The 27,824-nt window shown below is 34.8% G+C and overlaps 3 protein-coding genes across 3 annotated transcripts; 2 read left to right on the forward strand and 1 right to left on the reverse strand.

The window, feature by feature from the left end:
- Window positions 1-1,575: 1,575 nt before the first annotated feature.
- On the forward strand, window positions 1,576-10,226 carry LOC136810993 (leucine-rich repeat-containing protein 4B-like). The gene is made up of 14 exons (XM_067067603.1): window positions 1,576-1,641; window positions 2,500-2,571; window positions 3,010-3,081; window positions 3,508-3,579; window positions 4,134-4,205; window positions 4,571-4,642; window positions 5,131-5,202; window positions 5,651-5,859; window positions 6,054-6,317; window positions 6,761-6,951; window positions 7,649-7,745; window positions 8,112-8,219; window positions 8,689-8,832; window positions 9,794-10,226. Exons 2-14 carry the CDS (start codon window positions 2,540-2,542, stop codon window positions 9,835-9,837), a joined length of 1,449 nt encoding a protein of 482 aa, XP_066923704.1. The 5' UTR covers window positions 1,576-1,641; window positions 2,500-2,539; the 3' UTR covers window positions 9,838-10,226.
- A 773-nt stretch (window positions 10,227-10,999) lies between these two features.
- Window positions 11,000-19,009, forward strand: LOC136810995 (uncharacterized). Its single transcript, XM_067067606.1, has 8 exons — window positions 11,000-11,075; window positions 11,244-11,723; window positions 12,603-12,774; window positions 13,530-13,714; window positions 14,376-14,538; window positions 15,294-15,408; window positions 16,338-16,517; window positions 17,103-19,009. Exons 2-8 carry the CDS (start codon window positions 11,384-11,386, stop codon window positions 18,333-18,335), a joined length of 2,388 nt encoding a protein of 795 aa, XP_066923707.1. The 5' UTR covers window positions 11,000-11,075; window positions 11,244-11,383; the 3' UTR covers window positions 18,336-19,009.
- LOC136810996 (anaphase-promoting complex subunit cdh1-like) lies at window positions 19,005-23,063 on the reverse strand. The gene is made up of 4 exons (XM_067067607.1): window positions 22,763-23,063; window positions 21,568-21,737; window positions 20,116-20,509; window positions 19,005-19,695 (listed from the first exon to the last, which is right to left on the reverse strand). The coding sequence occupies exons 1-4, from the start codon at window positions 22,995-22,997 to the stop codon at window positions 19,298-19,300; spliced, it is 1,197 nt and encodes a 398-aa protein (XP_066923708.1). The 5' UTR covers window positions 22,998-23,063; the 3' UTR covers window positions 19,005-19,297.
- Window positions 23,064-27,824: the final 4,761 nt, after the last annotated feature.

The raw sequence follows: 27,824 nt of genomic DNA on the forward strand, positions 1-27,824 counted from the left end.
CAAATGAAGTCATGAAGAATGAATATTTTTTAATACATGTTTTTTTTTACATATAAGCATAACGCTTATAAGCATATGAAGGCATTCAAATTTGCAGCAAAGAGTTCATATTGCCCAGAATACTAAATATTTTCAAGTGGTCATTTTTATTTTTTAAAAAAAAAAAATAAGACATTCCACGGCTAGCTAACATTCCACTGCTCCCAAAATCTGAACAAATTTTTACAAAATTTCTGAAATTTCATTAAAAACTTGGCTCGGGGTGAATCATAAGCATGATTCTTAAGCATATAATAAGCATAAATTATTCCTGGATGCTTTGAGAACTTAAGCATACACGAGCCTGACCAAGGGGCATACACTTGCTTATAAAAAAAAAAACATGTAACCTAATAACATGCTTTCTGGAAATATTTGCCATTAATCGGTCGTAACCACCCACTTCCTGGACTAAATTTGAAGCTAATTCCTTCCAGCGACAAAAGACCCTAACTCTGGCTAGTTAAATATGAACTGGGGAGAGTTAGTCGGTTTATTAAATCAATACCATGCCTCTGACGAAATTATCTATTTATAGCTGGTTATCCCAGGAATTTTCTAAAAATGACCCCAAATTTCACCTATCCAAGGTGAAGCTCAAATTTGGAATTGGAATTTTAACCACCTATTATCAAAGTATAACACTCTTTTTATTTTATAAGAACAATTTTATGAGAAAACTGAGGCTCGAAATCTCCAAAATTAAGAACAATTTAAGAACAATGCTAAGCTTTGAATTACTCAATTTCAAGCAATTTAGGGGTAAAATATAAATCTTACAATACCTCACTCTCGCCATATAAATAAGGACAAGATAAAAACAATTTGAAGCTCAAAGTGCCAAAAAATTAAAACAGCCAAACCTTATCAAAAATTTGCTGGTTCTTATGTATATGAGAGAAAAAGTGTGGATTTTTGTAATACCTATCAAACCCAAAAGTACATGTTTTTTTTATAAACATATGTTACATAAGCTCAGTTATGCTGAGAATCAGAATCTGTAAAACTTAAAACTTCGAATAATACTTTTCAGCCTGTTAAAGCCTCACAAATCAAAAGACAAAAGTTTCAATCTAAATCAAGAATATGCTTATTTTTTAGACAAATTCAGGTCTCGGTATGCTTATAAACGTTATGCTACAAGAAAAACATGTATGTGTAAACTGAGTCTATCAGTTAGTGGGCGGGAGACAAGAAATGGAGACGAGAATGAGTCCGTTGACCCTGAGATTATATATTTCATGTCTATGTAGGCTTATGCTATATACAAGTGTGGCGGATATATTGGGGTCACTCCTATAGGAAAGTAAGGTACACGGTCGGCATATGACAGAGGCCCCGTAAGTACCAAGGCTAACAGGCGACTAAAACATGTGGGTACTCGGTCGGCATGTATGCAGAGGCCCCGTAAGTACAAAGGCTAACAGATACGGCGAACCCCGACTGTCGTCAAGGATTGTCGAACCACGCCAGAATTAGAGTATTCATAAGAATCCATCTTTAACAAATCGTTCATTTTACTATATACAGGGTTCTTCTTGGAAACCGACTCACTGATCTTCTACCTAACACGTTCGAAAGGCTCTATAATTTGAGAATTTTGTAAGTGCATATTTTTCACATTGTTTCACACATCCTCTGTCTCAGTCTGTTTTAGAGAAATACAGAAAGGCGCTTTTTCGTCTAAATACTAAGTAAAATCAGCTAAAATTTCAAAACTTTTTATGTAAGGCATTGGCTTTACTTTAACTACCTTATCGGCCAAAACTTAGTCGGCCCTAAGTGACTAAATTTTGGCTTGGTGACTAAAATTAGGGCCGACTAAAATTTGGGCCAAATTAAAAGTTCATAATTAAGCTTTCCCAATTTCCATCTGCTTGTAAATTTGGAAATGGCCCAAATTTTTAGTCGGTCTTAATTATTAGTCGCCCCTTAGTGACTAAATTTTGACGAGGTGACTTAAATTAGGGCCGACTAATAATTAAGGCTGACTAAGTTTGGGCCGATAAAGTATTCTAGTTACTTCTAGGGACTTTTATCGGTGGGAAAAAGAAATTTATAGTAGCGGAAGGTAGAATTAAGAACCCCTATTTGTATTTTCCAGGCCAAGACAGGTGAAACAAAATAATGCGCCATCTTTGCTGAAAATAGAGCAAAGTAGAAATCTGGGTTTTCACTATTGAAGTCTTTTGACACTGCAATCACTTCAAAATTTCAAGGATCGTGCAAACTAAATTGTGAAGTCACTTCATTCAAGATGGTGCATTATTTTGCTTCAAATAGAGAAGAAAAAGCTCTATCTCTAGTGTTTCATATAAAATATCCGTGGTTTATAAAGGCCAATGGGTAGGGTCATAATACGAATTATTTTCAAAGATTGAGAAAAGGGATGCTCTCAGTCAAAAATAAAAGTAGGGGTATGATTTTGTTCTTTATTTTCTTTGACCACTTATTTATTAGATCAATATCTGGCAATCAATTGAGAGAACTTCGGCCTGGGATGTTTGGTGGCTTACCTCTACTGCATACACTGTAAGCTGTTATCAGATATCAATGTTTATTCTATAATTACTTTCTGCTCGCGAAAGTTTGTACGCCTAAAGTATAAGTTTCAATTATTGATATTATCATTAACTGATGCGATTGATATTTATCTATTTTTACAAGTAGGAAACTTCGGTGAAAGAAAATTTCGCAATTTTCCCGAATTCTAAAATAGTTTCTTCAAAATAACTGAAAAAAAAGTCCGGTTTTACGCTCTGTTTTAGAAAAGAACGTGGTGATTTAAGTTAGAAAATAATAAAAGTCAACTATTTAAAAACATTTTAGATTAAGAGAAAGTTTGCTAAGATAAATTAGTGTAGACTGGGAATTTGTTCGAAATGTTGAAAGATTCGAAAAAACAGAAGAATAAAGCGAGAGTCTACTTTTTCATTAGACAGAAACTTTTTTAATTTCCATTCATTTTAGATTGCTACAAGAAAATAAGATACAATGGATTGAACCTTATGCTTTTCAAGGATTGACAGCTTTGCAAAGATTGTAAGTACATCAGTATTCATGATATGTGCCATTGCAATATCTTCTGACATTACGTCACGAACTCAATAGCTGATTGGTTAAGCGACGTAAAATCAGTCAATACGTCACTTGCAACCAATCAGGTGCTGGGTCCTTACCATAAAACCTCTTTTACAAACTCAAATCTCAAACTTAAATCGAAAAATATCGAAAACCCCGCGAAAATTCTGCTCAGTGACTGGGCGCGTACTAACCAATTAGATGCACTCGCATATGCAGGGACAGATATCCCTGCAGATAGAGGAGTTAGTTGGACCAGACCGTAAACTAGAAACATGATCTAAAAAGAACTAGACGAAATAGTTTACAGTCTGGATATCCAGGCTAACTGTTTATGTGCCGTCTTAAGCATGAAATATTTTCAATGAAAATGTTATCTCATTTTAGATATTTATTCCGCAACGAGATTTTTTACGTTCAAGAACGGACATTCTTTGGTTTGTTTGCATTGGTTGAGTTGTAAGTCTATTCTTCTGCTTCCTCTACACGGTTTTTTATAAGAACGTTCAAAAAATTTTGGGATATTCTCACCTTTTTTTAGTTTTAGGGCTTATAACGTCTCCATAACTCGAACACGAGCGGAGAAAACAAATTTGTTTGTGTTAAGGACATTTTGAGCTATGGAGTAAGGTTTACAAGGCATTGTTAACCAAGGAACCATAAAAGCTTTTTGGGTTAAGGAGACTGTCGAGTTAAAGAAACTCTACTGTAGTACTTTCATCAAAGTGTGGCAAACTTTGGTTCAAAGTTGGTTTTTGAGAGGTTTGATATTTGAAAAATGCACCCTTACCGCTCGCATATACCACGTACCCTTACCCTTTGTTAAAATTGTTATCGTAAAGAATTTTTTATTTCAACCAACGAAAATGACTGTCCTACAGGTTTTAATTGAGATATAAATACCCCATAAGAGGCTTTATTTATATGGTTATCACTCTAACTCTGATCCCTTAATTCATTGATAGTTTGGTTATTAGTGTAATTGACGTTATACTTGTTTCTCTTTTTTGTAGGAACCTCGGTGTGAATAAGATAGAAGGCCTTGCAAAGGATGCATTCCTCGGATTGCCGAGATTGGTTTCATTGTAAGATTTTGTTCATTTTCCCAATTCGTTCGTTCGTTCGTTCGTCCGTCCGTCCGTTCGAAAGCAACTTATTTCCCATCTAGACCACGTGACCCGTGTATTTTTCAAACAAAATTCCTATAAATGCGCGGCAAATTTAAGGCTTCACTTTTTCTTACTCGAGAAAGGTTGAAGATTCCACTCTAGCCTTTTGGGGACTTCAAACCCAATGGTTCGTCCGTCACTATTCATCCGTAAGCTTTACTTCTCAACATTTGAAAAAGCTAATTATAAAAGAAGTTGGTATCACTACACTTTTTTCTCTTTTTTGGATATGATACCTAAATAACGATCTATTATAATTACTTCCCGTTCACAATTTTCAGGCAACTAAACTCGAACTTCATCAATACCATTCGTTTTGGAACTTTTGCAAAGCTCAGAAGTTTATATCGATTGTAAGTAAGAATACACGTTTTTCTAATACCCATTATCTAGAGACTCCACACTAATAGTGAGTGCAAAACTGATTTGATGGGACTTTCGTGAGATAAATTGCTGGTCGGAGAAAAAAGCCCTGGGATTTTAGGCTCTTTGTATCATTGACCTATGGGCAACTAAATTTACCCCCGGTCTTTGAGATTGTACAGTTATCGATATTTTTTTTGAAAATATTTTATTTGTCTGATCATACTGATCATATAATCATTGAATATTTCATTCAGACCTTCGCTCCCTGGGAAGAATCGAAATGATTTTACTTGAGAGGTTTGGGACTAAATTTTCCCCAAAACTGATTATGATTAAGGGAACGCGCCAAACTTAATTGAAAAAAAGTCTCTATCTATTCTACTCCCCTCCAACCAGATGAACGAATTTGGAAAGGTATTCCAAAATTTGTAAATTAATTAATAAAGTGAATTTATGTACTTTTTATTCTTTCTAGAGTTTTGTATTTCAACAAAGTAACACGTGTGGAGAAAGGTGCCTTCGATGACTGCAAACGCCTGGGGTCTCTGTACGTATATGTATTTTTTATTTATTTCCATTGTTCAGTTTATGTAGCTATCCATTCAAACAAAACTAAACTTAAAAATGAAATTATCGTTGCCGTGAATACAGTTTTTATTTTGAAGTTTCTAACAAAGAAAGTCTGTTAAACTCACTTTCAAATTAATCTCTTTTTTGTTCGAAATATATTTCTTTTTAAAACCCCGTCATACAGCCCCGGTGGAACTTTTTTCCACAGCAGGTATGAAATTTCTATTGAAATCTCAATGGGAATAGAAATTCTACTGCCTCTCGCTAAAAAATCAAGCAAGGATGATTGGTTGGAGATTTGGATGAGATGGGTACTAGGATGAAATGAAAGTCCCAGTTGGGCTGAAATTGTAGGGCATATTTCCCAATGGGAAGAAATTTTGGCCAAATTTTCCAACGACAATGATGTTCTTCCACTTCACTAGATTATGGTATCCACCGTTAACTCTGGTCAAATCATCTCGAACATTGAAGGAGATTCCCAGCAACGATTTCAAATGTGATTGCCAAGCAGTGTGGTTAAAGCAATGGTTGACCCAGAAGACCTCTAAAGTAGGGTCTATCTTTTGTAATGGTCCTGCTACATTGAAAGGAAGAAATGTTACTGAAGTTGATGACGAACATTTCACTTGTGGTAAGTTGCTTTAATATTGCCATTGAGCTTTCTTACCGTAGAATGAATATACAAGCCAAAGATCTCAATGCATTGAATTGTCTCTTAAATTTTGAAAATTAAAACTAAACTTTTTTGACGTACACGGTTCTTTATATTTTTTTTTATTTGCTCAGAAAAAATTATCTTTTAGAATGAACTTTCTTACCTTTTAGCTCCAATTTTCATGGCAATCGAACCAAAATTAACTCTCTTGAAAAGTGGAAAGACGGCACAGATACGATGTAACGTCAATGCTTTGGCAGAGTACACTTGGATTAAAAATGGTAGCGTTTTAACCAATCAATTTAAGACATTTCAAACGAATACTGGTGCTCTGTTTGTTCATAATGTCACGGAAGCTGATTCGGGAGAATATATTTGTTTGGTGAAAACCGAAAATGCAACATTAGCTGGAAGCTCCATCGTCAAAGTAGGAGGTACAACATTTTTTCACTGAGTAGTTGAAAAAGTTAACAAAAAAAACAATAAATTTTAGGCTCTTTATTCTCAAAAGCAATTTTCGAACCAATTATATTTCCAACATTCCCTATAAGCAACGGCCTTATTATTCTCCAATTTTTACAACATTAGGACTTATCTTTTTAGCGGACAGGGAGACTTCTAGTGAGCGGTTGCTGGAAAGTCTTACTTATGTCATAGTACAATCTTTCGCACTAGAGGTGTCCGCATTTGATAGCGAATTCCATCGTACGAATAATTCTTATAACAAACTTAGGAATTATACTTGAAGGTATCGTTTTTAGGGATATAGATGGAAGGCGTGTCTCTTGTGATGACAATGCAGAATAAAGACTATTTACTAGTGTATTATCCTTCTAGACTGTTGTCATTTTTATTGGTTCATCAATTTTCACTTTAGTACAACCATCAATAATTGGGAACAAAGAAGAGATCGTCGATGTTCAAAAAGAAAATGAAAACGTTGTTCTTATTTGCCCAAATGAAGGATTTCCAAAACCGCTCGTCTTTTGGCATTATGCTGGAAAGTTAATTCAAGATGGAAGTGAAGATCGTTTCATTGGATTTGATGGACGACTCATTTTAACCAAGGTTTTCCACACTTTTACTATTCGTCATACAGTGATGATTGTTAGATAAGGGGATCCTTTAGACTCTAAAGCCAGGTAATATCGGGCGCCAATCCACTGATATCAAAACAAAATATCACTAGATAGCTACTATTTTTTGCTCAAGCCACGGCAGTTAAGCAAATTAATGCGCTACTTTTGCTAAGTTCAAAAAAGTAGACCACGGTTCGGTACCGTCAATTTGTTCAATATGACGAAACAACGAATATGGTGTTCTTGATTCATCCAATTGCCAGCAACGAATTATGGTCTACTTTTAAAGTCTGAGCGTTTGAGGAATAGAGTAGCTCTATCTAGTGTTTTATAAATGATAATCTGTGCGCCCATCAGATTACATAAAAAAGATGACTACACGCTGGGAGAGAAGTTGACGATGGAGTATTAAACCCCTCTTTGCGGGTACGACTTTCAACCTTCTTTGCGGGTGCCACTTTCAAACTAATTTCGGTAAAAGATGGCGAGTCTAGTTTAGTCCAAAAGGTTTATGAAGGTCAGTATAAGGTACTGGAAACCAAATCCTAATTTGAAAACATTGCATCATTTTTATAGTGTCCTTGTTGACGCACTCTGGAAAAACGATCACAATCTTCCAAATTCACCTAGTTCTGAAAAAGGTATTTCATTGAACATTAGCTTCAACTTCTTTGTCCATTTTTTAGATGACTGCAAAGAATGCTGGTGTTTATGTGTGCACAGCAAATAATGAATTTGGCATGGACAAAAAAACTTTCTACCTCCGAGTCTCTGCTGAAAAAGGTGCGATATTGTTCTGGCTTGAATTTCTCATAATTTTCATTCATCGCAATTTAACCACGACGTTTAAAGTTGTTACTGCTGAAAACTACCATTTATCTAACCAGACCCAAAGGATTCCTTCATTTTAATAATGGTGGCCGTTTAAATACCAAATCCAACCGCGCCGCAGAAAAATCTTGTATGATTAAGATGGTCGACTTTTTTAATTTAGAAATGGCTATTGTGGCGAGTCTGCTAAAAATTTTATCCGCTTTGGAAATTTGAAATTTCCCTCTCTTGCTTGATATTCTGTCTCCTCAAGCTCCTCACTCACAAAGAGTTAGTGTTATTTCAACAGACATCATTTTGATTGTTTTCTTATTGCAGAAAGCTATTGTGAACCAACATGTGCCACTGGTTACGAATGTAAAATGAAGTATACGTGTCAATGTTCGAAAGAGCGAGCGCTAAATGATGGGATGTGCAGTTCTACAGGTAAGATATGGTCAATTATCATTCAACTTGAAAAGTTAACCCAGATAAAATCAAGAAATTTGTGAGGAGTTTGTGAACTCTCTGCAACTCACTAATAATAAAGTATAGAGTAGTAGCGACCGCAGTTCAAAGTTAGAGCATTAGGCAAGGTCTAAGGTTCGGATCCCTTTTTTTGTTTAAAGGGACATAACAGTACTTGCGAAATTTGTAAACAAACTGTATGCAGCGGATACAAAATCAAAACAAATGTCAGGTCAAAATAAAAAATGAAACCAAATATAGCTAATTTTGATTGTTCAATTGTTTTAAGTTTGTTTTGAACACGTGATTTTAATTGTTCTCTTTAATGACACGTGGTTCGCGCAATGTTGCAAAAATAAACGTTGTATTATATCAACTGGTTTCGTCCCTTCATTTTGTCGCATAACGTGATTACATGAGAACGTCCACTGTTTTTGTTTTCTTTCAGTAGAGGGAAGATCATTTGGATCGGGAGACGGACCAGAGAACAATGAAATTGGTGACAATGAAGCGAATGATGTCGATGATGACTTTGATAATGATGAATTTAGCAGAAAATCATTCACTGATGTCTCGCATTCCATTATGACAAGTATGTTTTTTATAAGAACATCTTAAATTTTTAAACCCTTCAGATGTTACTTTTTGATTTTTTTTAACTTGCTCTAATTTTTACCAAAATGGGGGTATTTTGATCAAATTTTCTGGAAAAATCAGGTGATGTCCATAAAACCTTGAAGTGTTCTTAAATTGTTCTTTATATTTTGACCATCGAAGCCTTATCTAGTCTTTGATACACATTTTTTATATATAAACAAAAAATTAAAAGATTTGAGAACAAGAGGCTTTGTTTACTCTAAAACACTCAATGTCATAGGAAAAGACCAAAATACTAAAAAAATGCTGAAAAGAGGAATATGTTGATACACGTTTTGTTTTTATAAGAACAAACTATATAAGAACATGGGGCTTCAAAGGTAAAAATATTAAGAACAAGTTAAGAACATTCTCAGGCTTCGTGGCCTCGAAAACACATCAGTATCTTAGGAAAATGGAAAAAATACTCACAAAATGGTCAAAATAAGAACATGTTAAGAACACCTTTAGGCCTGAAACTCGAAAAGATAAGAACATCCGAAGGCTTCAAAAATTTTGGATGTTCTTATAAAAACGCAGACTTGTAGTCTGCTTCATAGATCTTATTTCTATATTTCTTGTTTATTTCGACTTTAGTGGATACTTCTGATCACTTCTAAAACATATTCTGATACAAGAGTGTGGGTAGATTAGACAGGCATTGTGACGTGCCGTGGCACTCATAAGGTTCGACCTTGCGTTAGCATCACTCTTCCAGTGTCGTTCGAGTGTCATGGTATACGCCATGGCTTGACAGCTTGCGTCTGTCAAGTCGCAGTGTCTGTCAGCGCCGTGATTCCGGCTCCTTCGTGGGTAGGACCCATCCCGAATGCATTCGGAGGGCTCATATCTATCTATCTATCCATCTTAAAGATTCACGAAGGACTACAAGAGTAATTATTTTTTGTTTTTTACAGCAACATCATCCACTACACCAAAAAGAGGAGGCCCTGTTGTTTGAAGCCATGCTACCGATTTAATTACTTAGTGGTATAATAACATTTTGCGAGGATTCTATTACCTAGAATTAGATGTAGGAGTTGAAAAAAAACACACAGCAAAAACAGGGATTTTTGACACCAACAAGCTACCTGTTCTACATGCTGTCAATTTCGATGCAATAATTTATTGTGTTTAACAGAAAAAAGGTCTCAAAAGTTAACATATGTAATACTTTTGCAAGATTTCCATTTTTCCAATTTTTTTCTAATTTTTCATAAAAATAAATATATTTATTCCAGATTTAATCGATAGTTTTATTTTTTTATACTATAAATTTTTATATGTTTTATAGCTTTATATTTTGTACTATAGAAACAAAGTTAAAATAACCAAAATATTATAAAATATTATATATATAATATATTTTTATAGCATTGGAATTTTCTATATAATTTTGTATTACTGTTATAATACTGAAGAATTTTGGAATAAAGAATTTTTCAGTAAATTTTTGTTGAAGCTCACGGCTAACTGTATTCCTTTTTATTTTGTTTTTATTTTTCGGGCAAGCTTGAGAATTTTTCAAGTCTTCAAAGATGGGCTCTTAGACCATTAAAATTTAAATGAAGCTAGTTTTTATCTATACAGGGTGTCCCTAATTAAAGTATCGAGTTTGAACATGCGATTGAGTAGAAAAGTTTGTGTGTGTTATCGCTAAAATATAAGAACGTTCTCCATCACACAGGCTTATTACAAAAGGTAGTTACAACCTATAAATTAATCGTAATGACAAAGAAAAAAGAGGGAGAGCTTAAAATACAATTTTGTGAAAACGCACATAAAACTTTCTACTCATAGTTGTGTTTCGACTTGATACTTTTATTAGGGACACCCTGTGCTGTATGTATGCAAGGGATTTTTTACTGATTATTTTCGTTTTGGCCTGATTAATAGACCTTTTCATAAATTACGTTTCATAAAAAATTCATTTAATGTCTCAAGAGGCATAATCACCATAGTAATTATTTGAATACGAGGCAAGTTATGTTCGTGACGTAATTTATGAAAAGGTGTATTGATTTACCATCGCAGTCAAAAGTCCCGCTGAAAATTGCGATTACCCATTTAATAGTTTAATTTGTTAATTAATTAACCATCATAAACTTTTGAACAAAATAATGGAATCATCATATCTGATATAACGTTTCATGTTCGCTTGAGAGTAAATTGTTGAATGTGTTTTTCCATGCTTTAAAGGTTTGATCTTTACTTTTACTGGTACTTTTTACCAGAATAGTTTTTTATTAGAACCCAGTATCTAAGAACATTTTGGCTGAAATTGAAAGGGGAAAAAGCGAAATAAGCTTAAAATTGCCTGAAATGATAAGAAACTTTCGTAATAATCATTTTTTTTTTCAACTATAGTGCAATATTATCGTGGCCAAAGAAATTGTGCCTTATGACATTGAGATTGATGAAAAAGTTGCCAGGAAAGAATTTGGTGATACGTTCAATGAATATTTGGTTTACTTTCCTCCAAATTCTTCCTTCGATAACGTTAAGCCATGAATAGCAACGGCAACAACACCACAACCCGTCACTCAAAAGAGGAGAACGCTTCAATGGACTTATTCGAAGATGTCTTGCTAAAGATCACCAAAGAACTCAACAAACAACAATTCAAAAAATTGAAACATTCCCTTATGGGACACATGGATCAAAATCTTCTCAATAAGATACGAAACTCTAAAGAACTCATTTTCTATCTCCGAATTAACCGGTTATTGTGTCGCAAAAAATTAGCGTTCTTCAGGAAACTTTTGATGGATATACCTGGCTGTCAGAGATGTCTTAAATGGATTGATAATTATAGGAAAATTTTCTCTCAACAAAAGCTGGTCTTTGGTAAGACCTTAATTTGTGTTTTTCCTTTAAATCAAGACAAAAAAATTCATTTAAACACCCGCCCTGTCTTACAGCCCCGGTGGAACCTTTTTCTTCAGTAGGGATAACAATTTCCATCGTAATCCCAATGGGGATTGAAATTCTATTGTTCCAAGGTTAAAAATCCAGTGGGGAATAGACAATTTCAAATGGGGATGAAGTCAAGGTCAATTTCCCAGTGGGGCTGAAATTCTAGGGTATTTTCTTACCGGGGACGAAATTTTTGCCATCTTCTTTTTTTTATCAAGCACGAAATCGAACTTAACCCTTTAAGTTCCAGTGTCGTAAATATCAGACATGGGCTATCCTGTAATGCCCAGTTTGAAATCGAAATTCGTTATTTTTGGTCTAACTCGTAGGAATTGGATTGGGCTTCATGGTCAAGCAAAAAAAAAAGCAATAGTGAGTCTTTCCAGCGAGATTTTAAGTCAATAATTTGACAAAAATCCACTTTTTTTAAGATTTTGACCGTTTTTTGACCATTTTTGGTCAACGAGTGATCCAAGAACCTCCAAATTTGGCCCTGTTTTACTTGATTCTGTCCCCTAGCGAATTAATTTGAAGTTTTACCACTGGGCACCTTTCTATTATTCAGGTACGTCCGTGAGACTCTAAGCTATCCAACGAACTATAAACGAGCTTCTAACTCCTTCTAGATTCGGAGATGTAAGCCTTTTAAAATCTGAACTAGTGATTTTCTTTAAAAACTTAGAAACAAATGACCGTTGCACTTAAAGGGTTAATATAACAGTAGGAGATGTCAGCCTGATATAAAATACGTGTCTGATATAAAACAGGAGCACTTGTGTAAAACTAAAACCTTTAAATTCTTAATTTCAGAGAAAGAAATGATGAAAACTTTAGATGAGATAGATGAGTTGAGAATTATTGAGAATCGACAAATGATGTCTGAACAACAATATCAAGCACTTCTTGATCGCCATGAAATCAAATACAACCAACTAAAATCGTTGAAGGATGAAATCATCAAAGAACTTAATACCATCGATGAGTAAGATATAATTTGTCATTGCATACACGTTTTTTATAAGAACATCGAATATTTTTTAAGCCTTGGAATTTTCTTAACTTTTTGAGTTTTAAGTATAAAAATGTTCTTAACATGTTCTTATTTTCGCGATTTTTTGAGTATTTTGTCTATCTTCCTAAGAAATTGGGTGTTCTAGAGCCCACAGAGCCTTGAAATGTTCTTAATTTGTTCTTAACATTTTAACCGTCAAAGCCTTATGTTCTTATATAGTTTGTTCTTATAAAAAAACGTGTAGTTAGTATGTACCAATTGGTAATAATAAGATGTCTTCAAAATGACCCTTGGGTTGCACTTAGGCAAAATGGGTAAATGAACTCCATAAGGGAGCTAAATATGTTGAAAATTGAGTATGACTTACCTTGTTCTTTAAACCACAACCGTTCATGCTATGAATACACGCTTTCTTTCATAAGAACAACAAGACTCAAAAACGTTGAAGAATAAGAATAGCCCGAATAACTAGATTTTAGATAAATTTAGTTTCAAAGTAATAGAAAAAGGATATGTTGTCCTGAAAATAAGAACAGGATAGGATAATGAGAACTAATTAAGGATTTGAGTGACAAAAACTCACTGGTTATAATAAAAGAAGACACAAGCATTTCGTCATCATATAGCTGTCGTAGATTAATGTTTAGAGACATCTTCAAATTGTTTTGATTACGATTCTAAATTCGAAAAATTCAACGCTCTTGTCTCCTTACCTTAAATTGCAGAACAAGTGAAGATTTGAAACTCACAAAGAAAACGCGACTGGCGAAATATCGAGAGGCTCAAAAAACTTTAAACGCCAAACAGGATGCACTTAGCCAAGAAAAAGATCACCTTCTGCAGTTGAAAGAGCAATGTCAAGAGTTAAATAACAAGCTAGATGCTTTCAAAGTTAACCAGAATTTAAAAGGTATCTATTACAATTATTTCTGGGGAAATCGAAAATTTACAGTTGTTAAGGCCGGCGCAAATGCAGCCAACATTTGACGTAACATTTAACAAAAAATGTTGGTTTGAATGTTGGCTTCTTTGCGCCGGCCTTTAACCTCGTTGATATCCATGGGCTATATGTAGCACTGTTTTTACCACCTAGAAAGCACCTATGTTGAGGAAGGTTATATTTTGGAAATTCACTATTGATTTTGGCCAAAATTTCAGACACTCGATTTTTTGGCAAACTATATCCACGTTATTTCACCCCCGTTGGGACAGAAAAAATAATCTCCTCGAGGCGAAAATAAAAAAATATAGTGTTTCCGGAATGCGGGTGAAGGAAAAAAGCTACCATGCGGCCGTCCGTGAAATAGAGCTTTAAAGATAACTTTTATGTAAAAACAGTAAGTAAGCCCTAAATACTAATATATGAACGAGTCTGCGACCGGTTCAGAAAAAATCTTTTTTCACCCGGCCGGTTTCCGGAAACACTGCATTTTTTTTATTTTTGCCCGACATAAATTCTGGAATTTACTCTATACTCCTTTGGAGCCGAGATTTTGTATTAAGCCAATGAAAGGTTTTAAGTTCAAAGATGATTCAAACAATAACATAACCTATTACTAAATCCTTTCCAGGGGAGTTACGTTTGAACGCTTTTCAACGTACGTTAGAGCGTGACGAAATGAACGCCGTCAAGCGTGCTATCAAGGATAAACGTCACGTGATCTTGGAACAAAAACAAGTAGTCATGAAAAGTGAAGAAGATATGGACGAATTAGTGAAAAATGTCGATTTCAGGTAAACGGTTTTGTATAAAAATTGATCAAATTTCTGATACAATTTTTCGTGATTTTAGGATTAAAGGCGTAGCGAGACACCCTGCAAAATTTATGGATGAGAGCGGTTTTTACGACACTGTAATTTATGTCTTTGTTTTATCAAAAGATCATGAATATGTCATAAACGTTTGCACTCCCTCATAAATTTTGCAGGGTATCTCGCTACGCCTATGTGAATTCTGTTATGATCCATACTTAATACAAACATTGGCTTAAAAGGGCTTGAATTTAACATTTACTTGAACTTTTCTAAAATTTGAAGCTTAGATTGAATTTGTTTTGTGGATTTCACGTCTTTTTTGAAAGAACATATGACAAATATGAACAAACTGGAACTAATATCAGCTCAATCTCACAATGAAAGCAACTTGCACGATTTCGCGATTTGGTTTCTCTTATGCATGGTTATTGTATTACGCAAGTGGGACCGTGGCTCCATTTTTTGAAAATGATAGGGCTATGATATACTGTCTACAGAGTTGACCACAACCTCCCCCTCCTCCCTGCTGCCTCGCCTCTTGACAATATTTTAAGGCTAAGCCTTCAATTTAAGGAAAACTACCTTATCGGCCAAAACTTAGTCGACCCTAAGTGACTAAATTTTGCCTTAAATAACTAAAATTAGGGCCGACTAAAAATGTGTGCCGACTAAAATTAAGGCCGACTAAGTTTTGGCCGATAAGGTATGCTCAATCTGTGGATACTTATTTTCAGGAGAGGCAAAGTACGCGAAATACTTGCGAAAGTACGGTGCATCCACACCGAACACGCTAATGTATATGAAAAGTTGGAAGATATCGAGAAGAAGATCTTAAACATCAAAAATAAAGTAAGTTTTTGTGGGTTTGCTTTCAAATTTCATCCTAAAGAAAAAGACTACCCTGTAGCACGTCCATAGATAATCATTCAAATTCAAAACGTAAAAACTAATTCGGATTATGGAGTTTCTAAACATCGACCCGAAATGGCGACCGCCACCGGCGACCAGATAAATTTGGGTTATCGATTTTTTCCTTTTCTCCAACGTAGAATGTCTCTCCTTATCATTTGAATATATCATATTGAAGAGTAAGCTCACCTCTGTCTCATCTATTTAGAGCCGCGTGCCCAATGCGTAAAACAACCACTTCGACGCTCTTGGAGCTTGATTATGGTGACTTTTGTATTATCAGCATCAAAATAATTAGCGGCGCAAAACTTTTTGAAATTGGTTTGAGAAGCTTTGTATTTCATCATAAGATTGTTATTTCTGTCAAAATTAATCATTTTGTCAGCATAAAGACAATAGAATATTGGATTAGATCTATATCTCTAAAACTGGCCTTCACAATTTTTTCCTACTGACAAGTTCTATCTATTCACACTAAAGCCATCTCATTCAGCAAGATAGAAATATCCGGGTAATAAAGCTTACAGACATACTTAATATCTTTGTCAAATAGTGTCACTTTGTCTAGCAAATGACTGATTACTTCAAAGGTCACTTTTTAGTATTCCGAGGACTTGATTTAGACATCTCTCTACGGTGGAGAGAGCAGATAAACTCGATAATCCAAGTTTATCTGGTCGCTGGTCGATGTTTACAAACTCCCTTATGAATAACAGTAGTTTGGATTAGACTTTCCATTAAAGAATGGTAATTTTCCACCCCATTGATAATTTTGTTTCAACCCTATTAGCCAAAAAAATCTCTGCGGGTCATACAGAGACTGGCGTATCGTCTCTAGGTCCTTCATAAACTGCATGTCGTTTTTATAGGTGTCAACTAATTGTCAATCAATGTTAGAAATTGAACTGGAGCTTGTGAAGACAAGAGAAGCTTTGAGAGAAAAGAATTCGTTTATCGAAGAAGCTGATGATGTTGCATATCCAACAAACAACAGTAATGATGAAACTGGTGAATTGCCAACTGGATTTGTTGATGAAAAACGGAGATTGGTAATTTTATTTATTTTTTTATGAGAAAGCATTCCTTTGTCTTTTTTGTCTCGACCTGCGGTACTCAAGGTACTAGAAGGTTTGATCCAAGATTTCTATTTTTTCTGCCAAATCATTTGGCACTGAGGGTGCAAGCAAGAACATTTTTTTTGACTGTATCAAAAATTCAGATTCGAAAATCTCAAAATTTACAAAAATCTTGATAACTTTAGAGGAATAAAGACCTAATTGGGAAATTTTGCAGGATAGGAGTTGGTAATGATTCAAACGGTCCTGAAAGATCATATTTTAGAATTAAGAGTACAATATGGTGTTTTTGGTCATTTTGACTATTTGCTCCTGTGTTATCAGTTTCTTGTTATTGTCTATCATTACTAGTTGAGCAATATCAGTGCTTTACTTAGGACTATATTTGACGTTAGCGACAATAAAACAAAAGCAATTGGTAAAGCAATTGGTGGCAGTGGCGCTAAATTTTGAGGGCGGGTGGCGAGCTTTTTTCTTGACAATTTCTTTCATTCTTTTGCTTGCTGGTACGCTTTTCTTTTTTCAAACTAAATACAAATTCTTCTTCTTTTTATACAGAAAATCGATTACGACATGCTTGGTTCAAAAATATATTCAATTGGAAATGAAGTCAAAAATGATCTCCAAGAAAGCGCCAAAACAAAACTGAATCAACCTTTCTTCATTGCGGTCGACCAAAATGGAAATCTCGTTGTGATGGATGGATGTAATAAAACAGGATATCGGATTGTTAATATCGGATTTAACGGGGAAACAAATTTTGAAATAGGGTTAGATACTTTAGAGCCTGTTGACTTGGCAATAGATCTCGAAAATTGTTACTATGTCACCGGGCGTCGGATTATACGGAAATATCAACAAACGGAACTGGTCTTACAGTTTGTACCACATTATCTTGGCAGGACGATGGATTTACCAGAGATATCGTGCATCAAGTTCAATGTTCACACATCAGAATTATATCTTTTGGATAAGGTCAATAAGGGAATACACGTCTATGATTTGGAGGGACATTACAAAAACATGGTTGATTTATCAGAGTATGTCGTCACTCCATCCAAATTCACCATCCAAGATGAATCAAACATCTTAGTGACTGATTGTGGTGAACACAGTGTTCATATGTATAGAATATCCGCTTGCAATGTTTTAGAATGTCAAACTGTTGGATCGTTGGGGATTGGCGATGGTGAATTTGTTCAGCCCACTGCTATTTTTTTTGACGATGGTTCATTCACTAGCCTTGATCAAAATGAAAAGTCTGTAGTTGCAGAACTGGAAACTGAGAAATCCAAATCTTGTCAATTCGTATCAATGGATGCAACCCGTCTCAGAAGAAATGCTTCAGATATGAGCTTAAATGGATTCGATGTATCAGACTTTTCTTTGGAATCACTTGATATCCATGATTTAGATCTTGTTGAAGAATTGAAAAAAGCACAAGCTAATTTTGATTCTGTGGTCAAAGATGATTCAACAACCGTTGATGCTGGAGCTGGAATCGAGCCTCATAATAAATGCACGGCCATTGATGCTGGTGAAAACAGCTGCGATGATTCTTCTGATGAACCTGATGGCGTAACTGACCAAGTTTCTCGGCATATTATTGTCTGTGACACTGGTAATCACCGAATATGTGTATTGAAAGAAAATGGTGATTTTCGAACTTCGTTTGGACGCCATGGAACATCTCTGAGGTCGTTTAAATGTCCAAATGATGTTTGTGTTTTTAACGGATTATTGTTGGTAGCTGATAAGGATAATGACCGCGTTTTAATTTTCTTTTCGTGAAATTTAATGTTTTGTACCTATTTGGGAGGGACAAGCTGGAGTTTTTACAAGCTCTTATTTGATTTGGTTGGTCGTTAACCAGTAATAAAACAATTTTGTTACTTGTTCTAAAGAACGCGTCATCGCTATCACTTCAAATGACCAATTAGTGAAGTATCTTGTAAAAACTCTAGCTCATCCCATTTGGGAAGAATCAAAATATCGAATTTTCTTTGTATAGCTAAAAAATTCACCGAGAATTATCCTGGCTTTGGGATCGTTCCCAGGTGGAAATGATAGAATGATATTAAAATGATATATTCTGAGTATTGTTTCACCGGGAGAACTCTTTTGGTAGAGTTTCATGTCTGTGTTACAGACCCGCTGGGAGCCCAGCCCCACTGGAAAATTTGGTCCCCAGTGGGAAAATACCCTGAAATGTCAGCCCCACTGGGAAATTGACTTTGATTTCATCCCCATTTGAAATTCAATGTTTAAGAGTTGCACTCCAAACCCATCCCCAATGAACTTTCTAACCCCATTTGGATTTCAATAGGAAGTTTTATCCCCACTGAGGAAAAAAGTTTCACCGGGGCTTTGAGACAGGGGTGCTAAGATGGAGGTGCCAATGGATGTGGGAAGCTAATTTCCATATCACCAACTCCAGCGAATGTAAAGGCTTTTTAAGAATGAATTTTAAGTTTTATTTCTAAAAACATGTACATTAATAATATTTACATCAACCAAGAAAGATAATATTGTCCCGTAAAATCTATATAATTTGTCAAAAAGATAAAATAGTATGAAAAAACTCAAATATAGAAATAAAGTTTGAATGTCACGATATTCTACAATGAACTGAACATAACAGAAACCTTAAACTACCACGTATTTCCTAGAAAAATAATCCGCTTTTCATGGTCAATTTTCTTTCACTCAATATGAGTGACTTTCAATCAACAACTACTGTTTTTAATTTTCAATCACTGATGCGAGTAATTGAACCTTGGTCCTGTAAAACCTCCCATGTCATAATCAGAACCATCAGATAGTGGTCTTTTAGCAGCTGCTTTCTCCAGACGTTCAAGCATTTCCAGGTGGATATTCAATGGTGATATAGATGTTCGTTTTGTGGTGGAAACTTCTTGTAAACTTGCATATCTTTTCTCATGCTTGGTATCGGCTTCAAGTAAAAGTTCATTTATATCTTTTGGTATTGTAGTTGATCTTGAAGGCATTTTTCGATTGTTTAAGAGGAATGGTGAATGTTGGTGTTGGCTACGCATGGCACCGACATCGATGGAGTTTCGATACCGTGATGGAGGTGGAGTGTAGCTCTGGTATGAAATAGACGATCGATTGGATGAGATACTAGCAGTTTCTGAAATGAAATGAAATCATACAATCAACATTTAATTTTTTTATTCTCTTCGCTTTTATCACCCAACAGAAAATAGTGGGTATATATCGTTATTTTTACAACCCCTACAGAAAACAAAGAAAATATCTAAAAATTCCTTCTAAAAGAAGAACGTGTCCTAAATCTAAAGAGAATTAGCTTGAAAAATATCCACAGAGCTGCAGTCTGGATGACTGTATCTTAGAAATGGCAGCAGAAATGATTGAAAATAGCATCATCAATATCGTTTTATTCCAAGAGCTGGAAAGACTGAAAGGGAGATTTGACTATTAAGCTGCATAGTTTTGGAATTAAAATTTCAGCAAAACTTTGAAAAATTTTGTAATTTTGCTGAAAGATGTATCTTTTATTACATAAAATTCGTGATTTATAAACACTCACCATCAAAGACATCATCATTTTCTTCTCTTATATTTCCAAGACTGTCACCATTGTCATTTATTCTTAACGATTCCATTAAATCAACTTCGCCATTGTCAAGGTATCTTTGATCTTCCTCATCCTCTTCTTCTAGGTCTTCATTATGATTTCCAAGTGAGTTAGTGATGGATGATGATAGATCCTCTTCATAGTCCAGCCTGTGTAGATAATGGTCGTCGTTATCGTTATCGGGATCGGGATTGGCGTTGTCGAGATTGTTATCTTCTTCTATGTCGTTGTCGTTAACGATCGGAAGTTGTTTTTGTTGCTGCTGATTGTATGTGTTGTTGTTGTTGTTGTTGTTGTTGTTGTTGTTGTTGTTGTTTGTAACTTTTTGTTGAACTTGTGATGACCACTGAAAGAAAAAATATTGTCTGTTACAAAGACCTCACATCTACTTATGGAAATCGCAAGATGAAAGTGAAGAAAAGTTGATAATGTCATGTATGTACTGTATTGGATTGTGACCTTCTTCCTTCATTAAATCAAACGATAGAGGCCGTCCATATAGTACGTACGCAAAGATTTTCCAAAAATTTGATACCCCTCCCTCCTTGTACGCAGAGAACAATAGAAATTATGTCATTCAAATAATAGATGTACGCTTTTACTAAACCCCCCTCTCCCCGCTCTCCCCCCTTCACTGCGTACGTACTATATGGATGACCCCATAGGTCGAACACTTATAAAGCAAGGTTAAGAATTGTCTTTTTTTGGCAGGCTCTAGACCGACATCGTGGCATTACAATTAGTTGATTTTTTTCTTGGTACGAATTAAGTAATTATAGCAGATGCTATTAACTTCGGGCAACGCGGCCTTTCAGCACTGTTTCAGAGAATGAGGATTTGCAAATCGCAATTTATTGGATGAATTTAATTCACTTTCTTCGTTTCTAAATTTGATTCTACACACAGACACCCATTTCTCACAGACCCACTGGGAATCCTTCCCACTGGAAAAATTGTCCAAAAAAATCGTCCCCGGTGGAAAATTATACTCCAATTTTTGTCCCCATTTTTGAAAATAATCAAATAAACGAATCCATACTGCAAAACATTTTGATATTTTTCACATCCCAATTGAATTTTCTGACTTTGAAAACAAAATAATTGAATCCCCAGGTATGAGGGATATCAATCCCCATCGAGCAGTTCTTGTTATTTTCATGCCCACCGTCTGAAAAAGTCCTACCGGGTCTGTGAGAAGGGGGTGTATAGAGTAACTAAGGATCTAGAATAATGTCTTTGGCAGATGTTGTAGTTAGAAAGAGACCTATATCATCCAATTCCAGAAAAGAAGAGAGAACTATATTGGTGTAAACTACATTGGAAATATCTCCCAAAAATGCATAATCTCGTGGGGGTTAGGATTTAGAGGGTTTAAACGTTAGACAAAGAAAAAAAAACACTTACTACTTCCGAATGACATTCTTTCAACGCGGTCAGCCATTTTTGATAAATTTTCCGATTCAAAAAACAGAGGTGAAAGGTACGTTTGATAGCTATGACATCGATCACGTATTCATATTTGTTCATAGGTGTTTTGTGTTCCTTGATCTTCGATAACTTTAAATCGATTTTACCTATAATAGAAATATCAATATTGATCAGAATCTTTTGTTTTATCACCTCATTTTTGGCCAAATCTTTTCCATACTTTTTTCAGAAAATTCAACCAATACCTTTGCAATAGACCTTATCGGAGTTTTTGATTTTTCTAAAATAACGATGCATTGTGGGATTGTTTCGGGTGTATTACAATAGAATTCGCTCGAGGAATTTTTTAGAGATGTTCATTGTAATACCCCCGAAACAATTCCACAAACAATTCAAAAAAGCGATTTTTTTAGAAAAACAAAAAACTCTAAAAAAGATCTATTATATATCAAAATCTTTGAATATACACTATAGACCGGGTTAGGGTTAGGCACCTATTGAGTTGAACAATTCAGTTTCCATTGATTTTATCCCATTGACTTTTAAAAGATTCTCACCGTGTTGCTAAACCAGGAGAGTAATGCATTTGCATTCTTAAGAAAATGAGCGGCAAAATTACTCTTTATATCAATTGAAATTTAATAGCATGGTCTTGAAAATCAAGCTGTATTTTATAGCTCAATCTGGATGAGATTTTAATTAATTACACGCTTTTTTATAAGATGACTGTACGCTGTACGTGAATAAACTTTATTACTTTATGACAGAGGTTGGTTTTTTAGTTAAAACAGAGGTATAGTAAAAGTGGTGGACTAAAGAATCACTCAGCTTAAATATCCATTAAATGTCACAGATCAATAAAAAGATTGATTGTTTGCCTCGCTTCCAGACCACCTACATGTATTTTTATAAGAACAAGCTATATAAGAACATGAGGTTTCGACGGCCAAAATGTTCAGAATAATTTAAGAACATTTTAAGGCTTTGCGGACTCAAAAACACCCGAATTTTTAGGAAAATAGGTAAAACTGGTCACAAAATGGTGAAAATAAGAAAATGTTAAGAACCTTTTAAGGCTTAAAACCCAAAAAGTTAAGAACATCCGAAAGCTTCAAAAACTTTGGATGTTCTTATAAATAAACGTGTAGAATATATTTAAATAGAGATTTACCTTTTGGTAGTTTTCCACTTAGAAACGCTTCTTCGTTTTGGAAGTACAGTAACCAACATTTATTTTGCGCCCTGTTGTAATACAAGACAAACCATCTCATGCACCACCTCACCAGGGCGTTGTGTTGTTTCTCTTTGGGCGGTGATTTGATGATATAGTCTGCTAACTCAACGTGATCGTTGATAGAACTCATGATGTCTGCGAGTTCATCTTTAACAGTCCGTCCAAGAGTCATTATGCGTTATTTTTATGTAGTGCTGTGTTTTGGTTGTTTGTGCTATTTTAATTTTAAGTTAATTTTCTAAAAGAAATTGAAAATGGATTAATTTCTAAAAATTAATATGCGGTAACTTGCATTATATAGTACAACAGAAAGTAGCACCCTTGCGCTAAAAAATAAATCAGTCACGAATGAGGTCGATAAACGATTGATCTGCTTTAAAGAGGGTAGGGCTTATATTCATAAAGATGAACTGAGGTCGCAGATATCTGTCGTTGTTGTCGTAGTTTCTTCAGAATAGTAAAAGCTACAAACATTTTAACGCGTTTCAGCTCGTAAACGAGCGTAAATACAAACCCAATCCAAATATAGCAAATAAAGGGTCGACAGATGTCTTCAAACTCACCAAAAGACATACACATTTTTTTATAAGAGCAAACTACCTTATCGGGGAAAACTTCGTCGGGGAAAAGTGACGAAATTTTGGACAAGTGACGAATATTTTCCCCGAAGAAAATTTTCCCCGGCCTTAATGCGTTTACCAACTACCAGCAAGTGACGAATTTTTCCCCGACCAAAATTTTCCCCGACAAAAATTTTCCCCGGCGAAGTTTTCCCCGATAAGGTATATAAAAACATAAGTCTTCCATGACCAAAATGTTAAGGACATTTTAAGGGTTTGCAGACTCTAGAACAACAGATTTCTTAGTAGGAAAATGGGAAAAAATGCTCAAAAATGGTGAAAATAATAAAAAATTATAAAAAAACGTGAAAGGCCTGAAATTCCCTGAAAGAAATCTTCACTAAAAATAAACATGTCTAGAATAATAAGAATCAAAATAAAACTCTGCAAAACAATCACGATCCCTTTTCATACATCCCCGTGCAATTAATACCTCCTTTAAGTCTCAGCAAAACAAATGTCAAAGAAGGAAATAAAATAGTCTAATAGGCTTTTGAAACTAATCATTTTACCTAATTACCAAAATGATGTATTTTAATTGGACAAAGGCTCCTTTGAATTCAATTACACGTTTTTTTTTTATTAGAACACCTAAAATTTGGCTGAGCCTGGATGTGCTTATTTTTTTAGTAATTTTCAGCCTAAAATGTTCTTAAATGCGTTCTTAATTTTTCAGACTACTCTAAATCGACAATATGATACAAAATAAAGAGCACTTAAATTTGACAAAATTTGGACAATATTTGACTCTTGAATTTTGAAGATCCACCCCTAAATTTGGTTAAAACTGCTTAAAAAGAGGAAAAAATTGTAGTTTCTTGTCATTTTTTTCCAAACTGAGGCTGGGCATGTTCTTAAGATGTTCTTAATTTTTCGACGAATTTCAGCCTATATGTTCTTATAAACTAGGTTCTAATAAAAAAAAAAACGTGTAATTAAACTTTCGTACTAACTCGAAGAATTCAGTACCTAAAATAGCAACAAACAAACACAGCTTGCATAGGACAGTAATATTGTTTAAAAGGCCAAGTTTTAAGTCTCAAAATGTTATTTATCAATATCATAAAGCAGAAAAATGACAAGAAAGATAGATTACAATTGATACAATCTAGTAGAGATGGTTATCTTTCGCAACTACATGAGTGGTGCGTGGGAAAACATGCTTGCTACCCACACTTTGAGAGATAGGAAGTAAAATTGAGACGTGTTTTGAATGTTGAATGAATGTTGGTGTAGGTTTCAAGTAAAAGGAAGGAAGAAAATGATACATGTGTTTGTACAATTGCAGATACACGTTCGTTTATTTAAGAACATCCAGAATTTTTTTAAGCCTTCGGATATTCTTAACTTTTTGAGTTTTTGAGTTTTAAGCTTTGAGCTTTTAATTTTCTTATAATGTTCTTATTTGTACCATTTTGTAAGCATTTCTCTTCAGTCTTTTTAGAGTCCGTAAAGCCTATATAGTTTTTTCTTATAAAAGATACCTAAGTAACGGGCAGATCTGAAATGAACAAAAATATTTTCAAGTTTACTGTCGCATTCGACTTGAAGGCCTCTTATTCTCCTCGGAATCCCAGATTTCTCTACGTACCCTCGATCCTTACCAAGCACCGAGCAGAGAGACATTAAGTACCATTTTGTACTTATTACGTTGGTATGACCAATCCAGAGATGGAGCTACAACTTTGCGCACCGTCGCTAAATGTTCTACCCTTGCACTAAGAGCGCTAAATCTAAATAACAAAGTGGTTGTGGCGAAGTAAAAATTACCGTAAAGTCGGGTAACTTACATCAGTGGATGGAAACTTGCATAGCCATCAAATGACTGGCAAACCAAAGCAGCAAAATTTCAAAACAAATGAACTACGCAGCTCCGCTCGCAGCTCTACTCTACCATTTTTGTTCTGATTTAACTTTGTATTTTAATGACCAGCCAGGTCATTCATTTGAGGGCTATGGATGTTAGCCTCCACTGATGCAAGTTACCCGATCTCACGGGACTTCGGTCGAAAATAATCCAAAGATGGAATAGCTGGAGGACGTTTACCAGAAATCTACAATATAGCAACTAAAACTATTGGAACCAATGTGCAAAAATCTTAGTAAAATTATTGAAACAAATGATAAACTTAAAAGAATTGTGTCTCAATGTTAATAGCGAAATTGAATAGCTGACTAATAAACGAGTGAATGAATTCAAAATAACTTTGCCCTCAAGAAAAATACGAAAAGAAAAAAGTCTTCTCAAAAAAGCTACAAGCGTAAATTCCATCCCAACAAGGCACACTGCGACCAATAAAACGCCGACTCGTGTCGTAAAGAAGCTTAAACTGTTTAAACTTATAATACATTAAAACAGGTCAAAATGAAAAACCAGCAGGTCCATAAAACTTGAAATGAAGGACATCTCTACTCTCTATTTTTGCTATGATACGTTAACCTTCTTTTTCAATTTGAAAAATTTAATTTATAAATTCAAATTCCGGATAACATGCTTTTGAGCTCTGTGTACTCATTGTCGGCAAATTTGACATCACTATGGTATTAGTGAGTTTAAGATACACGTGAGGTTCTAGTGAAAATTAGTCCTAAAGCTTTATTGAAAGAAGCTTTTATTTTATTTGTTTGTAAAAGCTGGAAAATTTCATTAGCCAACGACCTTTGAGCAAACTAAATTAAACTTATTTAGGCAAATCTTTAATTGATAAATTGAATCAATTTTCCACTCAACCTCCATTAGCCTCCAGGTCCAGACCCCTGTTTCGCAAATAATAATGGCCTTAGCAGATCCTACCACCTTCAAGTTTTAAAGAAACTCCCTCCACCAAGCTGCCACTATAAACTTGGCATTTAAAATGATCCAAAACTTCGTGAAGGAATTTCTATCAACAACTTTTGATAAAAATCCAAACTCAAGAACCACAAGTATTTTACAATTTTAATTACTTTAATGATATGTCTCACGAGTCGTTATTAGTATTTTATTGCTTATGTTTATTTTCTCTTGGGAAGATTATAAGTCATTAAGTATTACGCAATCGAGAAAAATATTTACTCAGGGGCGCTTCTCTCAACAACCGATGTGAGCTCAATACCTTTTCGATCGTAGTCGCGCGGTCAGGCGTGTACCACTTTAATATTTAATTATCCCCCTAGACTCGATCCAATCCTTTTTTTACACCTTTTTCTATTGTCTATAGGTACGAAAAAAAGACTGGGACGGTTTTAGGGTGATAAAATGGACAGAAAATGCCCGCGCGTCAATTGGCGGCTAAGGTTGAAAAGATGTATATTATGTGACCTTGGTATAGATAGTGAAATAGGCGTTTGTTGTTTATAGTTTGGCATAACCGGTAATAATTCAGGAGGATCATCTTTTAATCTGTTTGCTTTAAACTAAATGAAAAAAATAAAATCTATTATATAAATCACACCAGGGAGTCTAGATTCTTGATGTAATGCAATATTCGTTGCAAGTTATGACATAACTTAACATAAGAGAGTCTATGATAAAATTGACCTAACATTAACTTGTACAATAAATCGAATTTAAAGCACCTAAAGGAAATAATTGCTCAGTCCCTGTTTACTTGGATGAAAACCCAAAGTGATTTTTTGATTGAAGATAAACTGATGAATTTAGTGTCCATCATTCAGAAATGAAAAATCTCTTAAAATTTTCCAAAAATACCAACAAAATTTCGACAAGACACGCACATGCTACACACAACCGTAATACATACTAAGCCACAATTCTATGGTCAATGAAGTAAATATCAGTCACCCAAAATTATTAAAGGGCACTTGATGACACTTTATGTAAAAATCCAAATTCCGTCCATACGTGCAAAACAATGCAAACAGATTGTCAAGAAATTACATCATTTAGAAAAACAACAATCCTTAAATGGCGTGCGTTACGAAATATGGGGAGACAAGATACTTGAAGGGTGTTATGTATATTGTAATGGCATTATTTGTCATACATGTGAAGAAAGGGCAAATAAGTAACGGACCACAGTCTCTTTAACCCAAGCCTCTGTAACTCAAACGTCTCCTTAATTCGAAAAACCTTTACGGTCCCTTCTGTTAACAATGCCTTTATAAAGCTTGCTCCATAACTCGACTTTTCCTTACCTCAAACAGATTTATGTTCCCCGTGTTGGTTCGAGCTATGAAGAATCGATAATTTTGAAAACGGGATTATAGACTGAAACACCCCTACTGTTGGTTTAGCTCAACTAAGAAAAATTAGCAACATTTTAGAAACTTTCTACAAGCATCAATGATCCACGGCCAATGATCCATATCAAGGCCCTATCAAATTTAATTTTTATCTTCTAAAATTAATCGCTTTGAGCTCTATCCATTCGTACTGC

Source organism: Clytia hemisphaerica, unplaced genomic scaffold (genome assembly GCF_902728285.1).
Source record: "Clytia hemisphaerica strain Z4C2 unplaced genomic scaffold, Clytia hemisphaerica genome assembly, whole genome shotgun sequence".
Lineage (NCBI taxonomy): Eukaryota > Metazoa > Cnidaria > Hydrozoa > Leptothecata > Clytiidae > Clytia > Clytia hemisphaerica.

Bases quoted from the DNA above. Each gene is read 5' to 3' on its own strand.
- LOC136810993 (XM_067067603.1), top strand. From the start codon at position 2,540: ATGTTTGGTGGCTTACCTCTACTGCATACACT. The intron at 3,082-3,507 runs GTAAGTACATCA...ATCTCATTTTAG, and splicing joins TTGACAGCTTTGCAAAGATT to ATATTTATTCCGCAACGAGA. The intron at 3,580-4,133 runs GTAAGTCTATTC...TCTTTTTTGTAG, and splicing joins TTGTTTGCATTGGTTGAGTT to GAACCTCGGTGTGAATAAGA.
- LOC136810995 (XM_067067606.1), top strand. From the start codon at position 11,384: ATGAATAGCAACGGCAACAACACCACAACCCGTCACTCAAAAGAGGAG. The intron at 11,724-12,602 runs GTAAGACCTTAA...TCTTAATTTCAG, and splicing joins TCAACAAAAGCTGGTCTTTG to AGAAAGAAATGATGAAAACT. The intron at 12,775-13,529 runs GTAAGATATAAT...CTTAAATTGCAG, and splicing joins GAACTTAATACCATCGATGA to AACAAGTGAAGATTTGAAAC.
- LOC136810996 (XM_067067607.1), bottom strand. From the start codon at position 22,997: ATGACTCTTGGACGGACTGTTAAAGATGAACTCGCAGACATCATGAGT. The intron at 21,738-22,762 runs GTAAATCTCTAT...TTTCTATTATAG, and splicing joins AAGTGGAAAACTACCAAAAG to GTAAAATCGATTTAAAGTTA. The intron at 20,510-21,567 runs GTAAGTGTTTTT...TTTTTCTTTCAG, and splicing joins AAGAATGTCATTCGGAAGTA to TGGTCATCACAAGTTCAACA.